The 13,402-nt window shown below is 37.5% G+C and overlaps 1 protein-coding gene across 2 annotated transcripts in view; it reads right to left on the bottom strand.

Annotated features, from left to right (window-relative positions):
* ABCA5 (ATP binding cassette subfamily A member 5) overlaps positions 1 to 13,402 on the bottom strand; it is a 72,846-nt gene that overhangs the window by 14,301 nt on the left and 45,143 nt on the right. For both annotated transcript variants that reach the window (XM_058705738.1, XM_058705737.1), the window contains 5 exons: positions 10,889 to 11,058; positions 7,970 to 8,097; positions 7,214 to 7,351; positions 4,273 to 4,386; positions 983 to 1,153 (listed from right to left, as the gene is read on the bottom strand). In XM_058705738.1, coding sequence (XP_058561721.1) covers positions 983 to 1,153; positions 4,273 to 4,386; positions 7,214 to 7,351; positions 7,970 to 8,097; positions 10,889 to 11,058 — 721 coding nt within the window. The remainder of the gene's footprint in view (positions 1 to 982; positions 1,154 to 4,272; positions 4,387 to 7,213; positions 7,352 to 7,969; positions 8,098 to 10,888; positions 11,059 to 13,402) is intronic.

Genomic DNA, 13,402 nt, shown 5'->3' with positions numbered 1-13,402 from the left:
TAAGTAATTCACACCAAACACTATTTGTAGTTCTTTTTTATGCCAAGAAAAATGCTATCTCTAATCATTTTATTATAAAAACAAGTATAATAGCTGGTTACTACTTTATCCTTCTCAATCAACTATGAACTACCATTTCAATATACAACATTCAATACTTTGTAAATGTTTAAAAAAATTATTAATTTATAAGGCACAATTTAATATGTAAAGTCACTATAGCCTCTGGCAAAATTGATAAATTTACATTCAGCAACCCCAACCTTACTTCTGTTTTCCCTTTTTCCTAATCACTCATACAAAAGGGTCCAGCATCAGTCATGAACATGTGAACATGAATGCAAGCTATATTCTTCCTTAGTATTTTAAGCTGTATTTATACATTTTTTTAATGTTTATTTACTTTTGAGAGAGACAGAGAGAGACAGAGAGCGAGAGGAGGAGGGGCACAGAAAGAGGGGGACACAGAATCCGAAGCAGGCTCCAGGCTCTGAGCTGTCAGCACAGAGCCCAAAGCGAGGCTCGAACTCATGAACTGTGAGATCATGACCTGAGCCGAAGTCGGACGCTCAACCGACTGAGCCACCCAGGCGCCCCTAAGCTGAATTTTAAATTGTGGAATAAAAGAGTTTCTTTGTGAAATTATATTCAAGCAGAGAGACAAGGAGGGCATTTGAAAGACGGACCGTTTAACTATTCCTGATTACACACCTAGCAGGGAGTCCACAGAAAAGACCACCTTAGTTTCAAGGAGTTATTTTATAATAATAGTAAGTTGTGGTTTTCAAAAATCACTTATAGTAATATAAATTGCATCATCAGTATCATACACAATAATTAAAACAAATACTGGTTCTATTTTCTATAAAAAAATTAATATCCAAATTACTCAACTAACCACCTGTCATGTTTATAAAGACTTCAGTTTCTTAAAATAACGTTTCATTTATAAATAGCATGAGTATAACTGATGTTAACTTACCACAGAAAGGAACTTTATAGCATAAAAATATAATCCATAATGAAATGCGAATAAACTTCCTAGCATCAAAATAAGAACAAGAAAAAATATGGGGATATCAACAATAGCTTGTCCAATCCAATATGCAGACGGTAAAAGCCCTGAAAGTTTAAGTTGAGTATAAGCTTTGATCTACAAAAAAAAAAGAGGGGAGAGGGAAAACTGATTATAATTATAAACATGTTACAAACAAAAAACTCTAGCAAATTATTGTAGAACTCTTAATTTTACATCAACAAAACAAGTCACATTCCAGGTCTCTAGGTAATATAAAAGCCTTCCTACAACTAAATATAAATTCCTTTATAGTCTTTTTTTTTTTTTTAATTTTTTTTTCAACGTTTTTTATTTATTTTTGGGACAGAGAGAGACAGAGCATGAACGGGGGAGGGGCAGAGAGAGAGGGAGACACAGAATCGGAAACAGGCTCCAGGCTCCGAGCCATCAGCCCAGAGCCTGACGCGGGGCTCGAACTCACAGACCGTGAGATCGTGACCTGGCTGAAGTCGGACACTTAACCGACTGCGCCACCCAGGCGCCCCTATAGTCTTTAATCTGGTCCATTATTTCTCAGATGTAGCAATTTCGACAACAGTTTCAGAATCAGAATACAGTAACACAAAACTAAAATAAAGCAAATGATGTCATGGGGATTATAGCTGTGCAAACAGTAAGTAGCCAAAACACTGTTGCTTTTAAAAATCTGTGGAAATAGATGGAAAGATATGTTTAAACAGAAAATGCATTCTCTTATTTACTTCTTAAAATTTTTTTAAGTTTATTTGTTTATTTTGAGAGAGACAGAGAGAGAGCACAAGCAGGGCAGGGGAAGAGAGGGATGCAGACAGAGGATCCAAAGCAGGCTCCATGCTGACAACAGAGAGCCCGACCCGGGGCTTGAACCCACGAACCATGAGATCACGACCTGAGCTGAAGTCAGACGCTTAACCGAATCAGTCACCCAGGTGCCCCAGATTCTCATTTTTTAATATTATCTTTCATGATAACACTAATAAACTGCCAAGTGTCTTCTGGATTTACAGAAGGCTTTCAGCTTTAGTGGGAAGCTTTGTATTGATAATGCACTTAAGCCTTTTATAAACTCACATGTAGTGCAAAAAGTAAGGTGTTATTACTACATTTTCACATATACAAACAGTAAACTTAAATGACTTGAGTTTCCCTAACTCTCTCATCCTCTCATTATTTAATTTGAAATTTTGAAAACCTTTTATAAATCCAAATACCTAACAATTTTATTCAGTTAATTTTTGACATCTGTAAATGCTTACACTCATAACAATGTATTATATGAAAGGGCTGGTCTTAGAGATAACAGAAGCACGGAATATAAAGTTTAGTTAAGACGGAGAGGAGGAGCCGGGGCACCTGGGTGGCTCAGGTGGTTGAGTGTCCAACTTTTACCTTCGGCTCAGGTCATGATCTCATGATTTGTGAGTATGAGTGCAGAGCCTGCTTGCGACTCTCTCTCCCTCTCTCTTCACCCCTCCCCTGCTCCTGCTCTCTCTCTCTCTCTCTCTCAAAATAAATAAACATAAAGAAAAAAAAAGACGAAGAGGAGGAATGATAAAAACAAATGGACAACTTTTGTGTTCAATGAACTATAAGAACAAAAATATAAACTCCAAAATAAGTATGAAAACGTAAACAAATCAAGTAGAGTTATTTGGATAATGCATGCTTTTTGTCATTCAAATAATGCAGGTGGGAATGTAAAACAGTATATCCCCTCTGGAAAACAGTTGGGCAATTTCTTACAAAACTGAACACAGAATCACCGTATGACACTCTAGGGCATTTACCCCAGAGAAATGAAAACTCACATACACACAAAAACCTGTACGTAAATGTTCACAGCGGTTTTATTCACAATAGGAAAAAACTGGCAACAATTCAGATTCACACCATGGAATACTACCAAAAAATAAAAAAGAATGGACTGTTGGTACATACAAACTGAGTAAATCTCCAGGGAATCATGCTGAGTCAAAAGGCCAGTCCCTCCCAAAAACATGTTGTGATGCTACATATACATTCTTGAAATACTGAAATTACAGAAAGGGAGAACAGACTGGTGGCTGCCAGAGGTCAGGGAAGGGGTGGGTGTGGGGGCTTGAAAAGGTCAATAGGAGGGATCTCTGTGGTGACAGCACTGTTCTGTACCGTGACCGTATCAATGTCAACGTCCTGGGATTTTACTATTATATGACAGTCGGACAAGATGCTATTACTGAGGTGAGGAGAGTAGGGTACACAGGATCTCGTTTTATTATTTCTTACCACCTAATATGAATCTACAACTACCTCTAAATAAGTATTTGAATAAAAAAAAAACATTTTAAGTTGAAACAAAAAAGAGAAAAATGCAATTGTCTAGGAAGTTTTGTATGTGGGTGGTGTGGGGTTATGGATTTTTTAAATTTTCTTATACCTTCCTACATTTTCTAAATTAGCACAATGAATATATATAACAGAAAAAATGAGTATGTTTTTAAAATATCTCCTGAGACTCATGTATTACTTTTCCACTACAGAAAATTATTAAAAGATGTAACTGTCTGCTATGAGGCTTAACTTCATTACTTGTCACACTGGGTAAATTAAGACAAACCTGTCTCCACCGAACTAAGAGCAGACATGGAGAGAACGAGAATTTTGATTACAGGGGTAAGAGGGACAACCTCGGGAGGGTGCAAGGATAGAGACTGCACAGGGCACCGCTTGCCTGAGGACACGAGAGAAAAGGAAAGGATACCAAACCACCTCTGTACACACAGCAATTTTCCCCAGGCTCTGGTGGTCACAATCACTACCTATTTTTTTCATTTAACAGAAGTTAAGTATCTTGGACATTCAGTACATTCCATTAAAGGTTAAGGGGGGAGAGGGAGTTTAGTGAACTAATAAGAACTTAAGGACCCGCTACTAAGAGGAGATGAGATAACACGGAACATGGCACATGACTCCCATCACTTCCTGACTTACAAAAGGTCGGTACACATAAAACTTACATCACAGTGTTGCAAGGATTAACGGATGTAACTTTTGAAGCATGTGACAAGGACTCAAGTAATAAATGATTGTTATTACTATTACTGTAGTAAATATGTTGACGCTCCATCTACTTATTCCTGAAATATGAGGTCTTGCACTCATGCAAAATAGGTTATTTTTCTTATATGAGATTCCTTATTAACAAACTGTACCTGTAATTTTAACTCAATCATTACCTTATGATTCTCTGCATTTTCCATGGCAAAGTAAGGTGGCATTGCAGTCACAATGATTCCAAGCAAAGCTGCTTGGAAATACAGCTCGATTTTAAAAACGATGTCTGTAATTTCCTGAAAGACAACCACAGAACAAGAAATGAAAGTGAGAATTACTTCACATCATCTTAGCACTTTCTAAAAGACTATCAAAACCTCTGAAGAAACACACTAGGATATCTACCCTAGGCGTAGCCTATGTAGGGAATGAGTGGCAGTTATTAACAGGCAGTGACTTATAGGACCAACTTTGCTACTTAGGAAGCAGCTATAGAATCCTGAGCAAATCATGGTACTTCCATTTTCTTATCTATAACATGGAATAATGCAGCATTTAAATTAAGCTTCCCCATTTAATTAAAAATCATAATGTGCATGAAAAAGCCGTTTACATGTCCACCAGCAGTCTTATGCAATGAACAGGACCACGTCAGAATGATTTCTGATGCACTCACTGGTTGTGAGGACTGAGCCATCTGGGATCTCGGGGCCCTCTTCCGTTGGAAAAAGCTGTACTTTGGAACCAGCTCAGCCTCCTGGAAACAGGAGTTTCTTCTCCCCAGCAGGGAGGACTAGAATTCCCACAGGCCCCGATGGTTCCTAGCTAAGAGCCAAGTACGGAAGGCAAACTTCTCCGGACAACCTACGTAAACAGCTGGGGCCCCAAATGTAAGTCACCCAGAACCAAGTAACTGTATCACCCTGCCCTCCACAAGGCCATTTTCTTACCCGTATTCTGTAAAAGATACACCTGTGAGACAGGGAAGGTCCTCTGCACTAGGAGAGAACCCACACTATGTCTAGTAGACACCCTGGCCCTGGCACACCTCCCTACAGGACGATGTGGAAACAGAAGGCATCTTGTCAACACTGGCCTTCTCAGTTTTTAGCAATAAAGCCAATTCTTTCATTCATGTCATATGACATTGTAGAATTTGTCCCAAACTATGGTAATATATAGTGGAAGACCCAGGCAGAACCAATAAATATATAAACTAGATGGTACAGTAAGTGGAGATTAGTAAGAATATACTTGTATTCAATCACACAGAATCTGACAAAGGAAGGGGAAAAAATGTGGAACATTAGTAAGACTATTGTCTATGAACAGTGAGCTTTTTAAAAGTCTCAGTTCTTTCCTTCTGGTTTTAAAAAAAAGTATGGTTATATGTCCGTGTTTGATGAAAAATATAAGTTGCAAGATCTTTTTTAATAGTCATGGATACTACAAATGTAGTAACATCATAAAAACATACACGGGAATTATAAATTTTGAACTGTGGTTACTTCACGGAGAAGAGAAGGAAACAAGATTAGGGAGGAGCACACTGGAAGTTTCAATTGTATCTTTAAAATTTTATTATATTAAAAAAAGTGTAACAAGGCATTAACATTTGGAACATTTGAGTAGTAGATACATGCCTATTTTCTGTAGGTCTGGAATATTTCACATTAAAGAAAATCACAGAGGATGATCCATAACTGGTGATTTCAGTATCACCTATGTACTGGTGACTCCCAATATTTATTTCCGGTCCAGAAATTTCTCCAGGTTAATTCATCCAGATGCCTCCTACATGTCCCATCAGGCAAATGCCACAAGGATCACCAATAAGTCCGTCCGCTCAAGACTGAAATGAGCGTCTCCGTTCACCAAACAAAACCAAATTCTCTCCTGCCTGTATTCTCAAAACTGGTGAACAGTACCACCATGCACCACATTACCCAAAACTATAAGAAACATGACTCTTCTTTTCCTCACCTCACAAACGCAACAATGATGAAGTATGACAGATCTTTTAACATCTTTTTGATTCTATCGCTATTGTTAAGCCAATGCATTAACTCAGTCACTCATCATCTCCTCTCACCTGAACCATTTAGTAAAACAATCTCTGATCAAATCTAAGTTTCCTTCCTTTTGCCACCACCATTCACCCCAGAGAAACTGCTGTCCACCCTGGTGCCAGTGATCTTCTAAAAATGCAAATCTGATGTTTAAGTAAAACTATACCAAGAAGAGTACTCACCTTCAATGTAATCTCCATTTCAAGATGGCAAAACATTACAGCAAACTAAACAAGTTTTAGGTGTAGATTAAACAGCCACAGAAGCACAAGGTAGATTAGTGGCTGGCTGGGAGTAGGGATGGGCTGGGGGGGCGGGGGGGAGATAGGGGGTGATTAACTAACAGGAACAAGGGTTTCCTGGGGGGCCGGGAGGAAGATAAAACCTAGAACTGGCAGGGTGATAGGTGCAGAACTCTATGAACATAATAAAAACCACTGAATTGTACACTTAAATGAGTTAATTCATAGTATATGAAGTATATCTCAATAAAGCTACTTTAAAAAAGTATAGCAATAGAAAGCAAAAAAAAAAAAAAAACAACCCTGCCATTACAGAAAGCATTACAGAAAGGTATTTGTCCATTTATTTTTCAATATGTGAAAAATAAAACATAATGGCGAGAGAACAATGTTGACTATTCTTCTGAAAACTTAAGTTAATTTTCACTTTCATAACCCAACAGTCCTATCTAGAGGGAAAATGACTGTATGGATGACTTCTCAAGGTTCTTTCAGTACCCCAGGAGGAGATTTTAGATGAACAATGTTCATTTGTAAAGTATCTTAATTTTTCTTCTACGATGAACACAAAAAATACTTATGCTTTACAAAATATCAGTACCAAGACAGAATTTCCTTGCCTGAAGCAAACCAATACTGGGCAGTCCTAAACCCAGATGTAAACCATCCCCAAGTTTCAATAAGACTAAGAACTGTCATATGATGAACATCTACAGATTTCATTTGTATTAACACTTGGCTTTTACTACACACACACACACACACACACACACACACACACACACACACACCAATTTTTTAAGTTTGCTTACTTGAAAGAATGGAGTATTCCAAACCTGGATGCTTTCAGTCACATTTAAGTGGTAAAGATAATAATTACTAATAATATTCATCAATACAGGTAAAGAACAAACCATAGTACTGTTGAAAACAGCTGTAAAAACATAGTCCTACAATTTAAAAAAAAGAGAGTTATGACATACTTTATATGAAACACATTGCTACCAAGCTTTTCTCAAAGACTAAGCTAATCCTCACTAACTAAAGTTGATCCAACAAATTACAGAAATCATATTCAATAAAGACAGAGAGATAAAGATAACCTGGCTTGGAATCTATAAATATTTTGATGTTTTAAACAAATTAAATTATTTGTAGTTTTATAAATTGGTCATTCAGCAGGTCATAAAACACATGATAAACACAGCTAGCTATTTCCAAAAGTAAATTCTAATTTCCAACTAATGAGGTCAAGCCAGCAAATGATTAATTTAAAAAAATTTTCTTAATGTTTTATTTATTTTTGAGAAAGAGACAGAGTATGAGTGGGGGAGGGGCAGAGAGAGGGGAGACACAGAATCCGAAGCAGGCTCCAGGCTCTGAGCTGTCAGCACAAAGCCCGACGTGGGGCTCGAACCAGTGAACCGTGAGATCATGACCTGAGCTGAAGTCGGACACTTAACTGACTGAGCCACCCAGGCACCCCAAGCAAATGATTAATTTTAGAGAAAATATCTTAATGTTTTATAACTTTCAAATAGGTATTCATTCACACACATTCCTCTTACCTGTTCTGAATACATCACATTTAAAGCTGCACTATGGGGAGCAGCGGACACATAGTCACTGTCATTAAACATTGTCACCATTATGTTCTGGTTTGTGAAAAAGCTAATAACATCGCTGATATCGGAGTCTGGTGTTAGAAAATAAGCAAATAACAAAGAATCAGTTTAAATGAGAAACAGACACAGACTTTTAATAACATTGGAAAGAGCTTTAAAAAAAAACAACAAACATCTTCATTAGATAAAGCATGATTAAGAACAATGGCTCTGGAGCCAGTCAGCCTGGATTCAAATCCAAACCAATATATACACAGGCCTTAAAAACAGAACCTGGCACACAGCAACTGCACAAATTTTAGCTGAAGCTGCTACTATTAACGTTGAAAATGTATCTAGAATACATGAAATTTGGTTACGTTTTGAGAATTAAAATCTATCTGGCAATCTTATGTAACAAGATAACCTACTGGGCTCAGAAAGATAGAGACAGGCAGGGTATGGAGTAAGGTAAGATCACTCTTTAGAGGATTTCTGTGTGCTCTGAGCTGACACATCTTATACGTGTCTTACATGCCTTAACGGTCTTAAAATATTAAAACACATAATCAGGTCTCCATCTATATTCTTTAAATTGCCTGGAGCCAAGGGAAAGACTGTGAATCCTGTCTGAGGTTTAAATCTACACCAACAGGTCTGATGAATGGAAACAGTTTCCTCTACATCTTCACAAAAGCCAGAAAGGACAAATGAAGCTTTGAGGGAAATCAAAACCAAACAAAGGAAAACACTATCAGTAACTGAAAACAGTATGGCAGGTGGATCAGACTCAGCACCAAACTTGAGTGTCAGAGAAAATGGTGCTCTTGGTGCTTTCATTGGTGCTTTTTTAGATACAACATTTACACTTTATCTAGTGCCTTAAATGACCTCTCATCTCCAGTTTGCCTCTGTGGCTCTACTCTTGAGAAGAGAGCTACATTATAACTGAAGGAACTGTATCACCTGTGATACAAAAAGCTTTGTAAGGAGCATGGATACAAGCCAATATAGACACAGACGCCAGTGATTCCTAAAGGAAACATGGCTTTGTTTAGGACCAACAAAGCCTAGGAAAATATAGGGTACATATGTATGCAACTCTAGAAATACTAGAAAATAAAAAAAGGGACAAAACTTTGAAAATACTAGAATTTCTATAGATTGAGAATGAACACAAGGCAGAAAAATTTGAAATACACAATTTCCCAAACACACAAAAAATGTGTATCAGAGTATAAGGCTCCATGCAGTACTATACTTTAACATCATGAAATGTAGATTAAAATCAAAACAAAAATTCTTTTTTTTTTTTTTTTAATAATTTAAGCCTTTTTAAATTTTTTTTTCAACGTTTTTTTATTTATTTTTGGGACAGAGAGAGACAGAGCATGAACGGGGGAGGGGCAGAGAGAGAGGGAGACACAGAATCGGAAACAGGCTCCAGGCTCCGAGCCATCAGCCCAGAGCCTGACGCGGGGCTCGAACTCACGGACCGCGAGATCGTGACCTGGCTGAAGTCGGACGCTTAACCGACTGCGCCACCCAGGCGCCCCTCAAAACAAAAATTCTAATGAAAGAAGTAACATCACATTTTCTATTCAAGAGTAGTTTTCTGTCATTCTTCCTCCAAAGGAATAAAGATTACATAATAAAAAGAGAGCCACATTTTAAAAGTGATGATTTTAAGAGTAATTCATAATCATCCCTAACTATGATGATTATCTTAACATGGTCAAAGCTCTTCCATTAATAGTGAATCAGAAAGGAGAGATACTAGAATATAGGTGAAGTGTTGGAAAATATTAAACCCCAAAGAGTTTGTGAGTTATGTAAATGATTGCATTAAATGCAACTTTCTAACATATTTCAGCAAGATAAGCAAATAAAGCTGCCTTCTATTCTGCTGTCAATCTGCCAGTTAGCTAACCTTGATTTACTCTTCAAGAACCTTAGGACTAAAAACGACCCATGCAGATGGGAGATTTTGTAGGAACAACTGATCATGTAGGAATGAAATTTTGTACTAGGTTTTAACATTTTGAAAAAGCAGAATTGAGCCTTGCTCAAGGCCATGGTTCTTTAGTTTTTTCATATTGGACAACTAGGTAATTAAGAATAATCAGCAAATCCAAAAATACTCAAAACCAATTTAATGTATTTGATTATAAATATTTGTATCTAAGGCAATTTTTCTTAATTCTAACTGATTTTTCAGATAGTCCTTGAAAAACTGCTTAAGCGGGGCGCCTGGGTGGCGCAGTCGGTTAAGCGTCCGACTTCAGCCAGGTCATGATCTCGCGGTCCGTGAGTTCGAGCCCCGCGTCAGGCTCTGGGCTGATGGCTCGGAGCCTGGAGCCTGTAGCCTGTTTCCGATTCTGTGTCTCCCTCTCTCTCTGCCCCTCCCCCGTTCATGCTCTGTCTCTCTCTGTCCCAAAAATAAATAAAAAACGTTGAAAAAAAAATTAAAAAAAAAAAAAAAAAAAAAAAAGAAAAACTGCTTAAGCATTTCTATTTAGAAATAGAACTGCATAAATGTTAACTCTTTCTAAAAAGGATGTTTCAATTCCTGAAGTTTATTTCGCTTGTCATAAACTATGATAGGAAACACACTGCTCGAGAATATGCAGCAACCATTAAAAAATGAAATTTTATTATCATAAACAGTACAAGGTTAGTGTTAAAAACCGTAATCTACATTTAAACCAAAATTTCACTTCTGTAATGTATTACTCAGCATCAGTGATTTTTTTCTTTTAGTTCAGTTTTAAGACAGCCCACGCCTTTACCTTACATCTATTGCTAAAATCCCAATCTCTGACCTATATCCCACCACCCCAGGCCCCAGCCAACACACATTCACAGACCTTCACACACTCTCACCAGTAGAATTTTGAAGAAGCAGAGCTGTTTTGTATTTATGAGGTTTATCTCCAGGTTTTAGGAAATATAAGTCTGGAACAAGTTTGATGGGAACCACAGCATTTTTAAAAGAGCGATGCACCAAAAACATAAAAATCTGAACTGCAAAAAAAATTAAAAGCAGAAGCAACCTGAAAGGCACAAAGACAAAACAAGCACAGGGCACATTAATAGAGAAATCTATTTTTAAAAACTCTTCCTTCAAATGACAGTTAAAAGTACTCACGTTTAAAAAAAAAAAAAAGAAAATTAAAGAAAAAACTTGAAAGAAATAGCACTCAGGAGAATTCTACTCTCCAAAACGATCTCATGACCATACTGGATGGAAAGCCAATATTCAATGACAAAATTAAAACTTATAAAACTAACATTGTAGCCATCCTGAAATTTTTCTAGGGTATGTAAACTCGTGCTTCTAACTTGTTAAGGACCAGACGTTATGCCACATTTGCATCTCTGTTGTCTCGAAGGGACTATCACAGCTCCTGCCCTACATCTGAACTATTTACCCTCCACATGTTTTAGAAAACATGATACAAAAATATTTTATATTTTTTTATTTTTATTTTATTTTTATTTTTTTTTTAAGGTTTATTCATTTTTCAGAGACAGAGAGAGACAGAGCATGAGTGGGGGAGAGGCAGAGAGAGAGGGAGACACAGAATCTGAAGCAGGCTCCAGGCTCTGAGCTGTCAGCACAGAGCCGGACGCGGGGCTTGAACTCAAGAACTGTGAGATCATGACCTGAGCTGAAGTCGGACGCTCAACCGACTGAGCCACCCAGGCGCCCCGATACAAAAATATTTTAGATACAGGGAAGGAAACAAAAATACAGTGAAACTTTGAATGACTGCCATCTTTGAAATGTTGTCTATACCACATTAACTTCCACTGTTCCTCTACAGGCAAAACAAGATATACTCCATACAGTTGTAAGGATCATTATTTGCTACTGGTCAAGTACATAATTCTATATACCCTATTCAGAATGATCTTCTATGTGGAAAACAGATATCCTTCTGTCTTATCCTACAAAATGTTGCTACATTATATGTGATAGGTGTCACAGCAAGTGGGTAGAGACTGCTTAAACTATCACATTTTAGCATTTTATAATTTTCAGAAGCCCTATTGTTTTAATGTTTATTTATTTATTTCTAAGACAGAGAGAGCAAGCAGGGGAGGGGCAGACATAGAGGGAGAGAGAATCCCAAGCACGCTCCTCACACTGTCAGCACAAAGCCCAGTGTGGGACTCAAACTTACGGAGCTGTGAGATGGTGACCTGAGCAGAATTCAGGAGTCAGACACTTAACCAACTGAGCCACCCAGGTACATTAGAAAACCTGTAATTTTTAAAAACAAATAATTCTTTGGGGTGCTTGGGTGGCTCAGTCAGTTAAGAGTCCAACTTCAGCTCAGGCGATGATCTTGCAGTTCATGAGTTCAAGCCCCACGTTGGGCTCTGTGCTGACAGCTCAGCCTGGGGCCTACTTCAGATTCTGTGGTCTCCCTCTTTCTCTGCTCCTCCCTTGCTCAAGCTCCGTCTCTCTCTCTCTTTCAAAAATAAACATTAAAAAAAAAATCATTCTTAAATTATTGTAAGTATACTTAAATCAGCATTTCCAAAAACATACTGCACTGAATCCTAGTTCTATAATATTTAATAGGTATTTTAAGTTAAAAAAAAAAATCAGGATTAAACAGCATTTGGAAACTCTAAAGCTGAAGCAATTCTTTACCATGGAACCTCTTTTCATATGCTCTTTTCATATACCAGCATTTTCATATGCTAATAAATAACTCTTTAAGGGGGGAAATATAAGATACAGTATTTCCTAAATGTACAGATGGTCAAATGCATATTTGTTAGGAATTGAATGTTTGTGTCACCCTCCCCCCAAATTCCTAACTCCCAACTCTCTAACTCCCAACATGATGGTCTTACGAGATAAGGCCTTTGGGAGGTAATAAGGATTAGGTGAGGTCATGGGCCTAAGGCCCTCAAGATAGGATTAGTGCCCTTGTAGGAAGAAAGAGCAGAGAGCTTGCTCTGTCTCTCTCCTGTGCTTAACAAAGAAAGTCATGTGAGCACAGAGCAAGATAATGGCTCATCTCTGCAAACCAGGAAGAGTTTGCAAACCAGGAAACAGGACCTGTTTGGTATCCCAATCTGATTTCCACATTCTAAAACCATGATAAAATAAATTTCTGTTGTTGAAGCGACCTAGTCTATATTATTTTCTTATGGCAGTCTGAACTAAGACTTTTACTGTTTTTCAGGGAGTATTTTAGGTGGGTAGTGTTCAATGAAATAAACTGAAACATGCTGATTTAAATAAGTATTTTTCTTTCAGTAACGCTGAGGCTGGAATAAATGAAACACTTGACTGACATTTCTTTGATACTGAATAAATCAGGTCAAGAAAGCAAACGAATTCACCATATCTCAAGCACATAACAACACTCTATTCTT

This window comes from Neofelis nebulosa, chromosome 16, assembly GCF_028018385.1.
Source record: "Neofelis nebulosa isolate mNeoNeb1 chromosome 16, mNeoNeb1.pri, whole genome shotgun sequence".
NCBI lineage: Eukaryota > Metazoa > Chordata > Mammalia > Carnivora > Felidae > Neofelis > Neofelis nebulosa.
This window is presented reverse-complemented; position numbering and strand designations above follow the sequence as displayed.